Source organism: Brachypodium distachyon, chromosome 4, assembly GCF_000005505.3.
Source record: "Brachypodium distachyon strain Bd21 chromosome 4, Brachypodium_distachyon_v3.0, whole genome shotgun sequence".
Taxonomy (NCBI): Eukaryota; Viridiplantae; Streptophyta; class Magnoliopsida; order Poales; family Poaceae; genus Brachypodium; species Brachypodium distachyon.
Genome location: NC_016134.3, coordinates 850,154 through 869,869, shown reverse-complemented (window position 1 = coordinate 869,869; position 19,716 = coordinate 850,154). Strand labels below are relative to the sequence as shown.

General features: G+C 48.7%; 3 protein-coding genes, 1 long non-coding RNA gene and 1 pseudogene across 4 annotated transcripts; 2 read left to right on the top strand and 3 right to left on the bottom strand.

Annotated features, from left to right (window-relative positions):
- The first annotated feature begins 2,489 nt into the window (after positions 1-2,489).
- Positions 2,490-3,374, top strand: LOC112268890 (E3 ubiquitin-protein ligase EL5-like). Its single transcript, XM_024455153.1, has one exon. The coding sequence runs from the start codon at positions 2,561-2,563 to the stop codon at positions 3,029-3,031; it is 471 nt and encodes a 156-aa protein (XP_024310921.1). The 5' UTR covers positions 2,490-2,560; the 3' UTR covers positions 3,032-3,374.
- A 701-nt stretch (positions 3,375-4,075) lies between these two features.
- On the bottom strand, positions 4,076-5,043 carry LOC106866800. Its single transcript, XR_001407673.2, has 3 exons — positions 4,837-5,043; positions 4,544-4,719; positions 4,076-4,120 (listed from the first exon to the last, which is right to left on the bottom strand). It is a non-coding gene; the product is annotated as an uncharacterized LOC106866800 (long non-coding RNA).
- A 1,443-nt stretch (positions 5,044-6,486) lies between these two features.
- On the top strand, positions 6,487-7,222 carry LOC106866650 (uncharacterized mitochondrial protein AtMg00810-like). The gene is made up of 2 exons (XM_014902236.1): positions 6,487-6,702; positions 6,761-7,222. Exons 1-2 carry the CDS (start codon positions 6,487-6,489, stop codon positions 7,220-7,222), a joined length of 678 nt encoding a protein of 225 aa, XP_014757722.1.
- Positions 7,223-9,578: 2,356 nt separating this feature from the next.
- On the bottom strand, positions 9,579-12,376 carry LOC100834862 (annotated as a pseudogene).
- A 2,484-nt stretch (positions 12,377-14,860) lies between these two features.
- Positions 14,861-19,290, bottom strand: LOC100830462. Its single transcript, XM_003577210.3, has 4 exons — positions 18,601-19,290; positions 17,142-17,291; positions 16,391-17,053; positions 14,861-16,281 (listed from the first exon to the last, which is right to left on the bottom strand). The coding sequence occupies exons 1-4, from the start codon at positions 18,979-18,981 to the stop codon at positions 15,214-15,216; spliced, it is 2,262 nt and encodes a 753-aa protein (XP_003577258.1). The 5' UTR covers positions 18,982-19,290; the 3' UTR covers positions 14,861-15,213.
- Between the last annotated feature and the right edge of the window lie 426 nt (positions 19,291-19,716).

Sequence of the window (19,716 nt, the reverse complement as noted above, 5' to 3'; positions counted from 1 at the left end):
GAGTGCATTTTCTGTGCAGGTCCTCGAAGTTCTTCCTTTTTCAGCGAAGATACCTTCTGAGTTGCAACTAGTAAGGGTGTATTTGGATTGCAACCCTGGCTCGCCCGACCAATTTTTTGGTCGTTTTCCGTTTGGATCAGGACAAGAATTTGCAACCACACCAATTATTTGGTCACCGCGTTCTGTTTTTGCGCCCGCGTGCTGGCGGAACGGTGGCGGCAGATTTCTCTGCCAAATCGTTGGCGTGCCAAATTTTGGCAGGGCTTGCTCAGGCGTAATCCAAACGGCCCCTAAAATCCAAAAAACAGCAAAAAAGATGTACCTCTACAACCAAAATTCATTTTTTTAATTAAAGTATTTTTTCCCTTTGATGTATAACATCGTTAATGATTTAGATATGTTCAAAAGCAAAATGTTGGACAGGATCGATGACTATTTGTCGGCTTGGCACGGGATTTGAACCATGAGTTAACTGATTATTCATTACAACAAGGTTGGATAAATTAGCATCACGCTAGGGGCATCGTATTGTTTGACTCTATTTAGACTGTTTGGTTTTATATACTGTATAAATTTAAATAGAGATTTTTGGTTCATAGGAACAATGGTACGTATAATCTTTATTTACAATCAAACCCATGCAACTCCAAGTAGTGGGAGAACTTCAGTAGCCAATCAAAGGGGCACGAGTCACACGAATAGTACGAGTAGAGGGGTTTGCCAGAGTTGACCAACTGGCATTTGTAAAGTCACACCTCCTGCTCCCGACCATGGCAAATTTTGTTTTTCTCATCTTTTTTACAAAACCGACAGGACATTAAGCAACTGAATGATAAGGCTTAACTACTTCAAAGGGGTCGGTTTATATGTGAATGATGAAAGAATGTGTTAGACCACGGGTCGTCTCATTTCACCAGCGAAGCTAGAAAGCTGACTTAAGGGTCGTCTCATTTCACCCGAGAAGCTAGAAAGCCAACCATCCCGAACATTGGAAACCAAACGCAAATTTCATAACATTCCAAACAAAAAACGAGCTAGAGGACAATAAATTAATACCTCCGTTTCTTAACTCTTGTCTCAAATTTGGTTAAAGATGGATGTATATATTTCTAAAAAATGTCTAGATACATGTAATATTTTGACAAAAATTATGGAACGGAGAGAGTATTATGCAACGAGTTAAACACACGTGGCACATGCAAAAGTCAAACTCCGTGGGCTGCTGAGTTTTGCTACAGCAATGACGATTATTGGAAAAGGACCGGGGCCTTTGTGTCATGGATACAAGGGACCGAGGCCTACGCCTTTGAGCTTTTTCTCTTTTGACCTTTCCGCTGAACAGTCTGCCAAGTGGGGCCCACGGACAGGGAGGTCGTCGTCGTCCACCAGGAGGAGCAGCCTATGCAAAGCGGGCCCAGAGGAAGCAGTCACTCTGCCACGCGTGTTTGCTGGAATTTCTGTATGTTGATAATCATGGAAGTGCCACACAAATTAAAATTTGCTAGTACGGCGGCACCCATAGGCCATAGCAACCCAAAGACCTGCTACTCGCCCAACTAACAATTTGTGATTTGTCCCAATCATCCAACGCACGACGTACGTATCTGAACTTAATTCGTCCGTGACTCTTAACCATAATAATTAAGCCTCAAATTCTCTCAAAAATAATAATAATTGAGCCTGAAACACTGCTCTCGTCTGCTTGACCGGACTTCAAATTAACACGCGTACACTCTCAATCCATTACTTGCTCGCGTGCACGTGCCAAATGATGGTTCACTCTTTAAGACCAAAGGGCGAACATTGCTAGCAACGTTTTTCCGTTGATCATTTGAATAGGGGATCAAAATACTGGTCGCCGACCAGAATCCTCCTCTCCCAGGAAACAATGAATGTGCAAACCTGCCAGGCCAAGTTAAGGATCGAGGGATCATCTCATGCGCAACATCATTAGCACCAGTACTAGTTCTAATCAATCAATTAACTAATCAAGCACACACGGACTTTGCCGTCCTGATCACCTACACTTATTGTATTCACCCCTGTGGGCGAATTCTCCAGCCATTTTTCAGTTTTTCACCTGTCGCGATTCCGTTAGCTCGACATGCACGCCCACGACACTAGACGGCACCATATTCTTTACTGCCGGAAAATTCTGCAGGCCGTTTTTTAGGGAAATTAAAAGCTGCGACGCAAGAAATTGAGGGTTAAAAAATTGGAGAGAAAGGTCCCAAGTCCAAGAAGGAATGTCACTTGCTGCTAGAAAACCAAGATACGTGATCATGAAGATCGTTTCGCAGGACAAGCAACGAATTGACAGGAGGAATTTAATTAACAGCAAATTTTATTTTTTTTGTTCGTTCGTGATGGACGGCAGAGGTTGGAGGTGAGCGAGGGCCGCGGCGTGCACGGATCTCAAAGCAGGGGCCGGGGGTGTGTATATATGCAGAGGAGAGCACTGTCTTCAGATCGATGTCTGTTGTGTTCGATCTTGCTTGTATAATTTGTTAGAAGAGAGAAAGAGACATCGAGAGAATAATTAGCTAGAGAGCTTGGATTGATGTCCAAGGACGTGGTGCTGATCGGGGCGTCCATGGCGGCGCTGGTGGCGCTCTCCGCCGTCACCTTCTTCTGCTCCAACCGCCGCCGGGGCCGGACCGACGGCGGCCAAGACGACGTGGAGCTCGGGCGGCGCCGGCGGGGTGCCGGGGTCGACGAGGCCGCCCTGGCGACGTACCCGACCTCCGTGTACTGCACCGCGAAGAAGGCCGCCGCCGGAGACGGGGACGAAGGCGGCGGCGACGACAAAGAGAAGGCCGCCGGAGGCGAGGAAGACGACGATGACGTGGACGGCGCGAGGAGCTGCGCGGTGTGCCTGGGGGAGTACGAGGACGGCGACGAGCTGCGGCGGCTGCCCGGGTGCCGCCACGCGTTCCACCGGGGCTGCGTCGACCAGTGGCTGCGCCGCCGCCCCACGTGCCCCGTCTGCCGCACGCCGCCGCCGCCGCTAGCGCAAGCAAATCCTAGCTGATGACCACATTCTTCAACAGACGACGTTCGTCATGGCTGCGTCAGCAATGCATGCATGCAGCCAAGAAACTCTGGTGGTCCTGTAGAGAGATGTGGTGACCATTTGGATAGCGCGCAGAGCGGCAGAATACGGCGTACGTACGTATTGTACGTTTGTACGTTCCGCTCGCCGTATATACGTGTAGAGTAGACTGATAGAATTGTTGTATATGTATGTATGCACGCCTATCTCTCTCCAATTCCTCTTCTTTCTTCTTCGTTCCTCTTTAGCTTTTTTTTTCTTCTAGGAGGCGGTTATGTATTTTGTTGAAATCAAATGAGAAAATTTCGTTTCGATCTCTGTTTGTGCTATGGACCACGGGTAAAGGTGCAAACGGGATCCCACAAAGTCCCGCCTCTAGTTCAATTCTCAAATCTTTTTTTTTTCTCGAGAATTCACTGTCTGACGTGGTGGGTTTAGTGTGGTTTTAAGGCTGATTGGGATTTTGACCTTACTTTTGACCAATGTCGACGTGGCAGTGGCCGGTAATATAGGAATGACGCGCAGTGTCTTGGACACAACGATTTTGATGGCTAGTTAGGAACATCGAGGGAGGTTAAATTAGTCGCAGCGCTCGTGTGTGTGTGTGTTGGCACGGACATATATAATTTTTCCTTTTGTGATATAGCCGAAATGTCCGTGCGTTGCAAGGGGACAAGAAAATAAAATGATATACTCAAAGACATGCATCAAAACTTTCTTTCTTTGCTCTTCTTTGACGAGCACGAAACATCTCTTTAAAAAGGTTTCTTCCAAAGATTTTCTTGATATTTTACTCTCTCAAACACAATAATACCTTTTGAAAATTATATAGCATTGTCCCATCAAAAAAAATACTGACACAAATTTCTTACTCTTTGATAATTTTTTATATCTTATTTGTTGTTTATTCCTGTAGTTAAAATTTAAATATAGAACCTCTTAATTCTTAAAATATTTTTAACTTGCGGTATCAGATTTTTATCACATAAAGAAATCTACCAAGAAATAGAAGAGTATATTTCACTCCGCCGGAGCTGCTGCATCAACATCCATTTCACTCCCATCTTCCTAAAAAAGAAATACCGTAGGAATGTCAAAAAAATCTGAACATATCCAGTTTATTTTTTTGACATATACAACACCAAACGAAACAAGTTTTAACTTCCACACACCGACTCCCAAGATTATCAAGTATAAATTAAGCAACAGAAGAGATGGAACCTGGTATGGCATAAACTTGAATAGTGAAACTCAATTACAAAACATAATGTTACTCAAGGCTTGCATTGCATCACCATGCAGTAATAGTTGCTTTGCAAAGGCAATCTATACTATTGAGTTCCCATTTTCTTGTAATAATTAAGCCAGGCAATCCAGAAAGATATATTGCGTCCTTACGCAGCCAATACAAACAAAATAGACATACAGCCGCATGTCATAATCCTTTGATTTGGCCATCAGATTCAGGCATAAGTGGTGTACTGAGAATACCTTGGGAAGGAGGGGGGAGAGGCGGGTGAAGGCTTCGGAGGAAGGGGCTAGCGCAAAGGCAAGGAAGGCCGCGACGTCGCGGGCGGCGAGGCGGCGGCGGAGGGCGACGCGGGAGATCCGGCGTACCTCCTTGGTCAGCGGCCCTGCCTCGACCACCAACGCGATCTCCTTCAGATCTGCACGCGCACCGAGGAAACATACGTAAGCTCCTGCTGGTCAGCACCACTGACACCGGAAGACAGGCTAGGGTTTTGGAGGAGGGGACACGGGGAGCAAGAGGGCTGGCTACTCACGCTGCAAGGTGGAGGGGGCAGGCGCGGAGGAGAGGAGGAGGCGGTGTCTGGTGCGGCGCGAGGGGTGAGATGCGGGAGGGGAGCGTACACTTGTTGGTCTCCAACGCCGGCCCGGCTGACAAAACGGGCGGTCTTCAAAACCAGTCGGCGGCTATGGCGGCGCTGGTGGCCAGCTTCATCTGGTCCAACTCCAACAGCCGCTCGCTGGAGTGCAGTCAAATCCAGTGTCCCGCGTGCACCAATCTAAAGGCAGCGGGGCAAATTAAAGCGTGTGCGTGTGCGTGTGCGTGTATATACACCGTCCGTCAGGACCTTTGTTCTTGTACTAGCGAAAGAGAGCGATCGGCGCGGCCATGACGGCGCTGGTGGCCATCTCCTTCGCCACCTTCATCTGGTCCAAGTCCGACTCCAACAGCCGCCGCTCTTCGTCTTCGTCGTCGCACGGCGCCATCGGGATCGACGTGGAGCTCGGGCGGCTGGCGGCGTACCCGACCTCGGTGTACCGCGCGAAGCAGCTGGCAGCCGCCCGAGATGGGGACGACGACGAAGAGAAGGGCGCCGCCGCCCCACATGCCCCGTCTGCCGCAGCACGGAGCCGTCGACGACGACGACAGCAGCAACCAAATGAACGACCGATCGTCTCACGCCAATGCTGCGTGCCAAGAGAGTGTCTATGCTGTAGAGATATATCAAGACCCACCATTCTTAATTCCTCTGTGTTCATGGGTCAAATAATTGACAGCACACAACAGGTATATAACTGTTGAACAGAACTGGACCCATTGAAAATTGGAAACTTCTCTGGGCCAATTGATCTGAGTACACACAAACCAATTTGGTCAACAACAAAAAGGGAAGGACTAGACCTTCCCGGCAACTCCCTCTCTTGCGTCAGCCATCCCGGCAACTCCCTCTCTTGCGTCGCCTGCAGCCTCCCCTGCCGCGGCAGAACCTTCCGCCACGCCAGCTCCTCTACAGCACCGGATGATCACCAGGGCTCGCGATGGGATCTTTCTGCCCAAGCGCCACTTGGACAGCCTGACTGCCACCACTGCCATCCTCTGTACATGCTGCACTTCGAGATCCCCATTGGCGTCAGGCTATGCAAGAGGAATTCGACGCGCTGCAGTCTAATCACACTTGGCAGCTTGTTCCTCGGCCATCTCGAGCTAACATTGTGACAGGAAAATGGGTGTTTCGCCACAAGATGCGCGAGGACGGCTCCCTCGATCGCTACAAGGCCCGCTGGGTTGTCCGCGGCTTCACTCAGCGCCCCGACATCGACTACGACGTCGCACTGTTCTGACCGTGGCAGCCTCCCGTCAGTGGCCTCTGCACCAGATGCATGGACGTCCTTCTCCACGGCGTGCTCCAAGAGGAAGTGTACTGCCGGCTTCGTCGATGCTGCGCACCCGGACTTCGTCTGCCACCCTGACAAGTCCCTGTACGGGCTCAAGCAGGCGCCCCGCGCCTGGTTCCAGCGGTTCGCCGCGTTCGTGCGCTCCATCGGCTTCATCCCGTCCCGCGCCGACAACTCGCTCTTCACACTCAGGCGGGGAGGCGACACCTGCTTCCTCCTACTGTACGTCGACGACATCGTCCACGGAGTTCATCGCCCACGCCAGCAAGCTTCTGCACGCTGAGTTCGCCATGAAGGATCTGGGCGACCTCCACTACTTCCTCGGGATGCAGGTCACCCGCACGCCTCGTGGCTTCTTCCTGAGCCAGCAACGGTACGCCGAGGACGTTCTGGAGCGCGCCGGCATGACAAAGTGCAAGCCGGCCTCCACGCCGATCGACACCCACAGCAAGCTGTCTTCCCAAGATGGGGCTCCTCTGGACGACTGCTCGTCTTACCGCAGCTTGGTGGGAGCTCTGCAATACCTCACGATGACTCGACCCGGACTTGTCATATCCGGTGCAGCAAGCGTGCCTCCACATGCACGAGCCACGGGATGCTCGCCTTGCCTTGGTGAAGCGGATTTTGCGCTACATTCGTGGCACCACGCACCTGGGTCTACATCTGGCGGCTTCCTCGACGACCGACGTCATGGCGTACTCCCACGCAGACTGGGCAGGTTGCCCGGACACCCGCCGGTCGACTTCCGGCTACCGCGTCTACATCGGCGACTCTGTGATCTCGTGGTCATCCAAGAGACAGCCCACTGTATCTCGTTCAAGCGCCGAGGCGGAGTATCGGGCTATTGCCAACGCAGTCGCCGAATGCGCTGCTGGATCCGCGAGCTGCTGCGAGAGCTTGGCTGCCACATTCCAAAGGCCACCGTACTGGTGTGCTGTGACAATGTGTCAGCAGTGTACATGTATGCTAAGACTGAGGCGGAGTGTTGGAGCATGCGATGACACCAGCTTGTATAGCAGTTCATAGCACGATGTGAGTAGTGCTTGTATAGGCAGTTGGAAACGTGTACATGTATGAGTACAAATTGTACTCACACCGATGATCAATACAACATTCAGTGTTGCATCTCTCTCTATTCTTCTACAATAATTGTCCCGGTGCATCTCTCTCTAGCAGACCTTAACGGCGCGCGGCGTCTTTGACGCGACGATTCTGTGTGGCTTGTTCAATTCGGAACATCGAGGGAGGTCAGTCCCAGCGCTGGTGTGTGTTGGGCACGGGCATAATTGTCCCTTTTGTGAACACCAGCTATTCAAATTCCTGTACAAATGCAGGACCAATTTGTATTGGATATGCTTGCATTTGCACTCTGTCGTTGGTCTCCAACATCCGTCCCGGCTGACGAAACGGGCGGCTTGGTTCCAGGTTTTTCACACAATTAACCCCGTTTCTTACGCAACTTGGGTTTTTTATATAAAAAAGTTCCAACCCGTCAAAACCAGTCGGCGGCTTATTAGCTCCTGCATCCACCTTTCATCCATTGTATTTGTTCAAACCATGTTAGCTCAATTCATGGCTCCTTCAAAAACCAACGGATGCTCTTCTCGCAGGAACAACTGATGCATATATGCGATCCTGCCAGACAGAAACCCATTTTCTTTTAGAGGAACACCCGGACATTAATTTTAGACTTAGAAGTACAGCAGAGTTTACTTGTACTAATTCACCGTTCATGTAAGAATCCGGGGGAGTGCAGTCAAATCCAGTGTCCCGCGTGCACCAATCTATATACATCGTCCGTCAGGTCAGGACCTTGTTCTTGTAGTACCAAGTTAATTTGTTAGCTAGCGAAAGAGAGCGAGATGTCGGACGACGTGGTGCTGATCGGCGCGGCCATGGTGGCGCTGGTAGCGATCTCCTTCGCCACCTTCATCTGGTCCAACTCCAACAGCCGCCGCTCTTCGTCGTCGTCGCACGGCGCCGTCAACGACGACGTGGAGCTCGGGCGGCGGCCGGGGGTCGACGAGGCCGTGCTGGCGGCTTACCCGACCTCCGTGTACCACAAGCCGCCGCCGTACTCCAGAGGCAAGAAAGACGGCGAGGGCGGCGCCGGAGGCAAGGAAGACGATGACGACGTGGAAGAAGGCGGAGGAGGAGCTGGCTGCGCGGTGTGCCTGGGGGAGTACGAGGACGGCGACGAGCTGCGGCGGCTCCCCTGGTGCCGCCACGCGTTCCACCGGGGATGCGTCGACCAGTGGCTGCGCCGCCGCCCCACATGCCCCGTCTGCCGCCGCACGGAGCCGTCGACGACGACGACAGCCGCAACCAAATGAACGATCGATCGTCTCACGCCAATTCTGCGTGCCAAGAGAGTGTCTAGCTATGCTCTAGTCTACTAGCCTGCAGAGATATATCAAGACCCACCATTCTTAATTCCTCTTAATTTGTACAACACATTATTTCTCACTTTGTCAACCGATTAATTAAGCCTCCTGTTGCTCTCAGCTTGGATCAATTGGAAATACTATAAACCCTTGCTCTGGTTTAATCTCGGTCAAAAGAAATTGAAACCAGCGCTGCTGCTGCGTTCCGTCGAACAAGAACGAGTGCCAGCGTGCATTAATGGATCGTCCACCCATGCATATACTCCGTTTAATTTCCATGGGTCGTGCAGTATGGTTTCGCACGCCGCCAGCCATCCACGAACCATTGACTGATTGATTTTCAACTCGTTTGACCCCGGAGTGTAAGTATTGATTGTCAGAGTAATTGATAAGCCAATAAGGCAATCAATGATCCATCTAGGACCAACTCTATCGGAAAAACACAATGGTCTATCAACGACTCTGATACATTTTCTCGACAAATTAATCTTGGCAACCAAAATATTAGCTAGTCGTTTTTCTTGATGGAAAAGCTTTACTAGTAGACACTTTTGGGTGAGGGTATATGTATGCAGCACTCACAATACAGCAGGAAATAGCAGCCGGTCCGTGGCGTGACTATTTCTCGTCCCGCTGTAATTTCTACTCTCTTGAAGTAATATATTCAGGTGGGAAATCTTTTCCCCCGTTGATTGTCTAAAAAAAAAACAATACAGCCAAGTATAGCCACAGACATACGCGAAATGCAACGGTATACATATATGTGTCCCTAAGATCAATTGAGGTTTTTACCAAATTAGATAAACAGATGACGACCACGACGATGACACGGGGAAGATAACTAAAAACGCAGAGCTAGCCTAAGTACTTACCGGTTGTTTTTGTCAACCCAGCAGCGTCAGAGTACTGGCTACCAAATTAACATGCTCTTACCAGACTATGCAAATGCAAGATGCAAATGATGATTCTACGAGGACGGGGGCCGGCTAGCTGCTGCTTCAGGTGCAGTTCACGCCTGGCGACATCTGTCCGTTGTTGACGGCGGCAGCCGGCTGGCCATCTACGGGCGCAGAGCTCTCTACTGGGGCAGCAGCTTCAGCTTTGGCTTCAGGAGCAGCAGTAGCAAGTGAGTTCTCAGTTGGAGGGGCTAGTTCCTCTTTGCCATCATTTTCAGCTTGCTTTGCAGCCGCCTTTTTCTCTTCGGCTAGCGCAAGAACAGCATCAGGAGCAGGCACGTCAACCTTGACTGCAGAATCTTCAGTCTTTCCTGCATCTTCACTGGGAGCAGTTTTCACCTCTTCAACAGGCTTCATCTCTAGACTGTCAGTTTTTGCAGCATCATTTGCCTCTTCTACAAGCTTCATCTCCGCATCTGTGCTCTTTATAGCATCTTCACTAGGAGCCCTCCTTGCCAGCTTCAGCTTCAGGGGCCTCCTTGTCAGCTTCAGGGGCTTCCTTGCCAGTCTCAGCAGCTTTTCCTTCTTCAGTTTCAGCCTCCTCCTTTTTCTCTTGTTTGCCCTTTCTGCTACGCTTTGGGATCTTTTCACCTTCAGGGCTATCAAAAACCTTCACTTTCTCACTAATCAGAGAAGAACGCCTTGGGGTCTCACCTGCTCGCAAAGCATTTTAAGATTATCGAATCGGACTTTTGCAACCATAGACATTTCTACTACGTACATCTAGAGTCTATAGTTATCTAACAGCATAATGAAGGGAACAGAAAGGCATCTACCAGTTCCCCAATCAAACTCCGATGACGCAGGGCCCCCAGGGTTTGCCTTGAGATACTGGTTCAGCTGGCTCTTGTTCTTAATTTCCACTCCAGTTGGTGAAACAAAAATGACCTCATATCTTCCAGCTCTCTCGAGAGTAAACTGCAATATTAGGAAAGAGAGGATGTTAGTTGACGGCCTAGTACACAAAATATGCACAGATAATGAAAAAGGAATGAAATATATGCCTGAGAAGATGTCAACATTCAATTTCTAACCCCGGAATCGACGAAAGCATCCTTTGAACACAAATTTGGCATATACGTGATACAAACACTGCAAGCCCATCAAGACAAGTTTGGCCACCATAGTATGTCCTAACAAGATTTGTGCCTTACCCATGCTACCGCAACATGGCACAATGATATTACGAAAAGACATGCACAATTTAAAATTAATAATAAGAATTAACTCACTAGCCTACCTGACAAATTAATTATGATAACATACAGAGTACTTAAACATACTTAACAGGTGTCCAATGATATCACGAAATGATTCTCAAGCCACAAGAAACTTTTCCAGGGTACATGAGTACCCAAACAGACTTAACATGTGTCAGTATTGTCCAGCCAAAAAGCACACAATGTCCGTTGCCTAGCACAAATACAAACAAAACATGCTAGAGAAACAGCCAAATTCGCTGCCTGAGGTATTCAGTACATTCTGGATGCTTCCGTGGTCTAATAGAAAATTCAGCGAGTCGAACCAAGATAAACAGATCCATTGATGAGCTAATAAGTTCCTCAGCTCGGAAATCTCCAACTAGAGAGCAGCAGTCCGCTCCAGATTTGGGAAGAATCAGCCCAGCCCAGTCCTAGAGCACCCCACTCCCAAGCCCTGGGACATCCTAATTCAAGATGGCAATGGGCCCCAAAACCCGTGTCCCCGCGGGTTTTTACCCCATTAGGGGACGGGTTTGGGACAAATCTAATCCCCACTGGTTTGTTCATGGGTCAAAAGTGAAACCCGGTCCCGCACTCCCCGAACCTGATACCCGATGGATTTCACGAAAAATATGATATAGCTCATATACATGGCCCAGTTCATCTTATCCTACAGAAAACCTTAAGTATATAACATGTTTCTAACCCTAATTCACTCCCCCAAATCCCTAGCCACCATTCTACCAACATTTCGAGCCGCCCACTCTCTCCGCGCTTACTCGCTCTCGCTCAGTCGCTTCCTCCATGGCACGCCACGCCCACACCCTCTATGTCGCGTTGTCATCATACTATTTTGTACTGTTAAAACGGGATGTTTTTGTGTCGTTATGCGCTGTTTTTTCCTGGATTTGTTGTGTATTCTCACGGGTTCGGGTTCCCCGACGGGGTTGAAAAACCCGATGGGGACGGGGACGGGAAAAAAATGAAACCCGTTAGCGGGGACGGGTTTGGGAACGGGCTGCGATCAGGCTCACGGGAACGGATTTAGGCGGGCACTACCCGGCGGGTTTCGTACCCATTGCCATCCTGAATCCTGATAGATGTCAGGGACACCAAACTCCTGCTCCAGGAACCCCGAAAAGGGGAGGAAGCACAACTCACCAACCAACGACAAGGCACGCCCTGACCACAACAAGACATCTCCGACCACACATTTCCGAGCTCCAGGGGAGCCGAGCCCGAGCAAGACGGCCACGAGCACCCCAACCCGAGGAGTGGCTTAGCTTACCAAGCCCATCTGGCTCGCAAACCCTAGAAATCCAGCCAACGCACGCGGGAATTTGCTAGCTCGAACACGCCAAACCTAACCTAGCCTCGGGGAACCCTAGAATTAGCCTCGAATTCGCCCAGGACACCGCACGGGGTCACGAATTCCTACCCCGGACCAGCCCCAATTCCGAGGCAATCAATCACCAAGCATACATAGCACAAAGCGAAGTAAAGCTAAGTAAATAAAAATCTTAAATACGGAACAACGTGTAGGAGCAAGGGGCCGCAAACCTTCTTGGCCCATCCCTCGGGTGTGGGCATGTCGACGGTGACCACCTCCTGCTGCTGCTCGACGCCGGTGGGAGCCATGGGGGCTTGGTTTCGAGTTTTGGATTCCTGCTCTCAAACAAGCAAAGCACGCGCAGCGCGAGGAAGAAGGGAGAGAGAGGAATATATACGGGGAGCGAAGGACTCGTGGGGGACCTTGGTGTTTTTATACCATCCCTCATATCTCTATCTATTCGGATTTCTTTGGCGACGTTTAATCAGCAGCTGACGCTAATAAAAGCTTGATAAAAGAGTCGCAATAAAATACCCCGCTCCCCCACACCCACGCGCTCTTCCCTGTTCGATCTTACACACCCCTCGCTGACTTGTGGACTCAAGGGCGCAGAGTAGGACGCCGGGGCTTGGATGTCAGTGGGCGTGGGAGGGAGCGGGTGAGTGGCTGCCGTCGGTCGCAAATGAACGGTGGGGAGTCGGCCGTGGGAGTGGTCCACGGGCGAACCCGTGCGTCGCTCGTGGGGGCCTTTCTAGAACGTTGGTGTACGTGTGACCGGGTGCAGGGGGCTATGGGAGAGGAGCTCTGCCAGGTGGGGCCTGCGCGGAACGGACGCACGAGGGGACAAAACTGGATTGGAAGCATCCCCCCCCCCCCCCCCCCGTTGGAGTCCGTCCATCCGCACGAGGCTTTTCGTTGTGGGGCGCTGTGAGGGCGATGCTGACACGTGGGGCCGGATGTACGGGAGGTTTCGGTCCCAAGTGTCATCAGGACCCGAGTCCGGGGCAGCACGTGGCAACCTCGGCGTGGATAAGACACAACAACGGGATGGGATGCCACGTGTCGATCTCGCTCCCTCGCCTGTAATTTTGGGTGCTTTTTTAGGAGAGTATCTGCTTTCGATGCTCTGGTGCTTTATTGGGCTGGGCTGTTCTTACGAATGGGCCGGGTTGTGAAAGATCGTGTTTCTAGTGATAGCCCGCATCCAGCCCAAGCAGCCTGGCCCTATGTCTCTCTCAATCACGGGCCTTTTCTGAGCTTTGGGCCTCTAGCAGGTTTTCACTAAAAGAACACCAGCAAAAAGGTTTTCACTGAAAACATAATGTAATGTTTTTTTCATGCCGCTTTTGAGTCAGGAATTCAAACATGCCCTGCAAATTATTGCTCTATTGATTATATAATAGTAGCATACTATCACTGTATTTTTGTGTTCCAGATTTGGACCATGTGTTCAGCTTGGCTCTCAATATATATCTTCCAGGCAGGATGCAGAAGTCTTCTTTCCCAGAATAATTCCAGATGTTTCTGTTGGATTCTCCTTGTCTCTTCTTTTTCTTTAATGTCAACTGCATATATTGCCATGGTAAGGATGTTTGATGGTGGTGATGAACTATTCTTGCAGGTGATGGAATGATTAGATATGCAGTTTCTAAAATGAGTTTGGGAAAGGAGCAGGAACAGGTGGCAGGGCACAATAGGTATATATATATATTCTACTTTAAAAAATTGACAGCACATAACAGGTATATAACTGTTGAACAGAACTGGACCCATTGAAAATTGGAAACTTCTCTGGGCCAATTGATCTGAGTACACCCAAACACATTGGTCAACAACAAAAAGGGAAGGACTACACCCTTTTCAGCCCTTCAATGCCTGCGTGACAGAAGAACAAGTAGTACCTGACCTGGCCTCCAGGCCCTTAATTTGAGTGTCATGAATTGGTAGGGTACTCCACATTGTGTTTTGGTTGGTAAACCTCTCAATTTTCCGGCTCTCTTTCAATTGCAGTAGGTGTGTCCTTTTTTGGCCCGGTTCGTAGATACCATGAATTTCCATACGAGTTTTAAACAAACTGGATCCTTTTTTTTTAGAGAGAAATGATGATTTTCCTCGCGTTCCCAATAGGGCCGGAGAGTTGAGAAGAAGGCCATATGAGCATGATGTGATTATACTCAAAGTTTGGAGCCATATGGCTGTAAAAGTTCTACCCTTAAACTTACAAATGCAGTCGGTAGACCATGATGCCATGCCACTTGCTTAAATCAATTTATGCTTTTTTTAGCTTAATCAATTTATTCATTTGCACATGCAAAGGTCAGAGTTGACCCAAAGAAAAGGTGATGCCAACTAACACTTGCAATAAAAGTATAATACACTGGAAATAAGAAAGTTTGACCTGTCATGTATACACATGATGAACACAATGCATCTACACTTGCCACCCAATGGGCAGCTGCTCATCTGTCACACTCATCCAAAAATATTTCTCTGTGCTTTGCTTGCTTGTGGTGGATCTGATCAGTGCCCATCAAGCGCCGGAAAAGCAGGGGCTGACAGGAGAGGGGCTATAGAGTCCAGACAAATCTTTGCACTGATGCAGACATGGAACTGCTTATTATCCAGGGATTCTGTCATGCTCAGAACATGATTAACTCATCTGTCACTTAACTCGTGCAATGCATTTTTTTTTTGCAGCAATCCCATTTAGATGATGCATACTGCATACCTACTTTCTTGAATCCAATTTTTGTGAAACTGGAAAGTTGTAAGATCATAGCAATAGGAACATATGTCAGGAACAAAGACATAATTAATTAATTAACACTAAGGATTACAGGTCCAGCACAACTCAATTCAGGATAGGTAGGAGCAAACAGCCTTTTTCTCTTTCTTTACAAAATGAAAGCTCCCAGAGCCTGGAAGAGAAGATCAAGGAGAAAACACACACACACCCCAAAGGACTGGGGAGTTCGGTTACCTATACTAGTCAGTTCATCTTAATTAGACAGCAAACAGCGCAAACTCGAGACGAAGCCAAATCTTCGATCTGGTTCGCTTCAGGATTTGCCCTGAAAAAGAGGCTATCTGTATGTTAAACTTTGGGAGAGCGGACAGTTTGATTAGGTCTCGGCAGTCATGACGACTATACAACGGCAACTGCAGGTGTTAAGACAACCTCCATGGCAGGCGGCGGTTCGGGCCAGGAAAACTCAAAGGGGGCTTCGATGGCAGGGGATGGAGTGGGGAGGGTGATCTCTCTGGGGCACGATTCGGTGTAATGGAACTCAATCTGGAGGCGGTGGTGCAGCGGTGTTGATGCCATTAGACCCTTCTTTATGTCAGCCTGCAGCTCACGGATTGGGATGGCCGCCAAGAAGCTCTTGATGTACTCCTTGCATGCCTCCTTACCCTTCAGCACGAGTGCAGTCTCCTCACTATCAGTTCCGCTGTCCTGCTCTGTGGAGGAGCTTTCTGAAGAATCCTTGTGGCGACCACCGGAATCAGGGTTGGCTTCCTTATTTTCAGCAGGCACTCTGTGAATTGTGGTGTCATCGTCAAACTTCAAGATGTATGCCTGGTTGCAACCTTCATAAAGCCTCTCACCAAGTGTGTCAATGATGTAATACGCATCGGCCTCAACCATCAGAACAAAAAAGTGGTCGTTCCAGCTGACAATATATAGAGTAGGTTTTTCAGTGGAACATTCCGCTGCTCGGCTGATCTCTTCCCAGATGTTATCGAATGACATTGCACCATCAAGGAAGTCAAATCCACTGACATCCTCGGTACTTTCAGGATGGAAGAACCCAATAAATGACTTGTTAGGAGCAACTGTGAGTGGGCGGATCTTGGCATGAAGTACCGTTTCAAGATCAAAGTGCTTGTCCGGGAAGCGCTCTCTATAGCTCTCAATCTCACAAAGCTTCCTCCACTCTAGAGACCCTTCTCGGATGAGGCTGTCAAACTGTGAGCGGATTGGCATCAGCTCCTGGTTTGCTTGAAACCAGTCCGCAATGACAGCCACGAGTGCAGTGCAGGCGCTTTCCCCCGCAGCCCGTTCACTCCTCTGGTCTATCGATGCAAAGAACACCTTGGTGGAAAGCTTCAACTGGCCATCACGACTAAGTACTTCCTTTGACTCCCAGTTCCCCACTACAAAATTGTCATCACCAAATACTGACTCCATACTCGTAACAGAGCCATGTGATCCCTGGAAGTAAAGAAAGATAATATACCATCAATAAGCATCCAACAATGACGACAGTAAAAAAAAATGAAATTCAATAATACTTTTTTAAGATATGAAAGAAAATAATCACCTCCGAAACAGATTCATCGGAAGAGGTTAGTAACCGGCGATCAAAGTCAATGTCATCACCTCCCTCTTCTCCATTCTTATTCTTCAATAACGGTTCCCCTTTCTTCGGCAGTTTGACCTTCCTCCACGGAAGTATGCTCCTTTTTCGCCGAATAACTATGGTGGTATGCTCCTCAGCAGAGGATGATGGCTCTTTCTCTGCATGATAGCTGGCATCAGATTTTCGGTGACTGTAATATATCCAATCCTCATGCTCTCCATCAATCTTTGCATGTGCATAAAAGAGGCCACCAGCATAATTCACAGACTGCAGCGAACCATAGCTGAAGGACTTCCTGACAGTTGAACCCCCTAAGTCATCATCCCTCTGCCTATCATCTAGATCATCATCAGAGTCAATAGCGCAAGGGTATTCGGCACCATCACTATGAACATACTTATCGCTGTTGTCATCCTCTCTGTTAGCCTTCTTGGACCTCCGTGTAGACACAAGATCTGTGATGATTTTCACCTTTCTCAGCCCAGCTTTAATGACAGAAAGCTCATCTTTTCCAGAAGGAACAGAATCACCAGAGGAAGGTGATAATGGGGTAGTAGCAACAGAACGCTGTGAAGCATCGGGCAATTGTTGAGGAAGTCTTACTTCCACCAAGCTCAGAGTGAGCTGGAAAAAAAATGACAGTAAGTCACAAACTGGTCTATAGCAGCAGAATATTGACAAGAAGGCCTCACTGGTCTAGAGTGCAACATACATGAAGTGACGGGGCAGACTCAGGTGCACCATTGGGCACCGACAATGGGAGGATAATCTCGACTTCCTCTTCAGGAGACGAGGTATAATTTGCCAGGTTCAGTGACGCAGTTCCCAGAATGAATTCACTCTTTGACCCTTTATTTGAATCCTGCAACAGCGAAAACAAACCAAGGGGAGGTCATATTGAAGTCCAGAAATTCATTCGGACAAACCAAGTAAAAGAAAATGCAAAAGGTTCAATACATTCCATTATATTCTTGTTTAACTTGGAAAAACTGGTAGCCTTCTACATATGAATTAACGTCTGCACATGAAGAAGTACAGTAAAGGCTATAATTGCCCAAATTTATCTCTCCATTCTTTTGCCTGATAATTGCGTGACAGTTACAAACTCTCGCTAAAGCCGTTACCAATTACACAACGTACTCAAAACAATTACTACAATGGTAAATCACCAAAATGCCCAAGGCAAACAACACGACAAAATGGAAATTCCACCAATCACAAACTGGTTGAAACAAATGCGACATCGAAGTTAACAGCGTCAGCTTTTTTTTATTGCTTTTGTGTATGTCTGAAGGCTCACAAAGGACCAGTTGGCAAGACAAGGACAATAAGCCTAATAAATTTAGGATAGTCCAATTTCTCCTGAGTTTCCGAAGAAACAACAAGCCTGATAAATTTATGACCTCCATTTTCTTCTGTGTTTCCCAAGCAATGGGAGTATAATTATGCACACTTGCTGTTTTGCCGACATCCCGTTCTTATACCAAACCTGAAACCTAGCTTATGCTAGCTGAGTAGAAGCTACTCAAAATTTCAATAGAGCTATCGATTTGGAGACTCCAAATAACTCCCTGGTCTAGCCATAACAACCGGTATCCTTATTATCGACACAGCCCAATCATCACAGCAGCAACAAAAGGGCAAAACGAGGCTAAGCTAATCATTCAATCATCGCAAAAAACTGAAATAAAAATCAGCACCAACCATCCTCCTCATACATTTTGCAACCACCCTCCTTATACATTTTGCAGGGGAAAAGGAGGTATCATCAAATTTAATTATGTAATTCTGTTAAAGTGTTAAAGCTTCAGTTTGTCTGCCTTAGTTTTCCCCCCCTTAAAGGCAAGATCCCAACGAATTCAAATAGGTTATCATTTTCAACAAATAACCAACAAGACTGACCTTTTCAATGCAAAAGTCAAATCTTTCACCATCACTATGACCGGATTGAAATGCTAAAAAATAACCCAAACAAGAATAATTCAACACACCCATGGTAAACTTAATCCAACGACCCAATCAAATCAAAAGCAGATAGAAAAAAATACTCCAACAACAAACCCATCGATCAAATTAAATTAAAAAAAAAATACCGAAACCATATCAAAATTATTACTCTGTTTTACACAAGAACAGCCGGGGAAACCATATGGCGAGGGGAGTGTGCTCACATTGAGGACGGAGAAGGAGAGGTCCCATGGGTGGAACGCGGCGGCCTTGCGGTACGACGTCGCCGTGAGCGTCACCACGTCCTCGAACTCCTCCTCCCACGCCACCACCGCCGCCGGGGCCGGCGCGGCATCAGCGCCGCCATCGTCGTCATCCACCACCACCGGCGCCGGGGCCTCCAGGCGCGTGCGGTTGCGGCACACCCGGAGGCCCTTCCACCTCGCCTTGGGGCCCTTCCACTTCACCTCCACCGCCACCTTCGCCGCCGCATCCGCCGCAGGGGGCACAGGGGGAGGACACAACAGGCCCTCCGCCCGCCGCACCACCAGTCGGACTCTGAACTTCCTCGCCGCCGGCGGCCACGGCCACCGCATCTCCAACATCAACGAGCCTCAAAGCACCCCACACACACTCTTCCCCTGCAACGCAAAGCTCCGCCTTACCCGGGCAGAAACCTCCGGCGCACCGAATCGAAACAGAAAATCCCAGACTCGAAAAAAACGCCGCGCAAGAAGGCCGGATCGGGGGAAAACCGGATTTTGGCGGCGGAATAGGGGCGGGGCGGGCGGATTTGTGTCGGGCGCGGTCGGGATTCGGGGAGTTCGTTGGAGATTGGGACGCGTTCGAGGAAGAAGAAGAAGAAGAAGAATATACGAGGAGAGATGCAGCGGACGGAGGAGGGGGAAGAAGGCGAGTGAGGAAGAAGTTTATTAATAAGGCGGACAAGACGAGGGTGTTTCCGTAATTTCGTAATTAAATTGATTTTCCAGGGTGGGTGGGGCCCACCGGCCGGCCTCGCTTTGCTGTCCGAATTTTATTTCCTTACTGGCTTTAATTAATTAACTAACATGAAAAAAATTACTAGTAGGAGACAGGAAAAAACAGAGAAGATTTTGTTTGGATAATTAGCTGCCCGTTTGTTACGGAGTAAGTTACTACCGCTAAATGCAGAATCTCTTAATTTTGGTTGATGATTTTTCCCGGATAAGATTTGGTGTTGGTTCTTGGCTTTCGTGCTGTCTTTTCTCGTTAACAGGATTACAGGAGCCGTCGGATCTTGTACCGACGGTGAAAGATTGGTGTTAATTTTGTTTAACAAAAGAAGGGGATGTACTCTC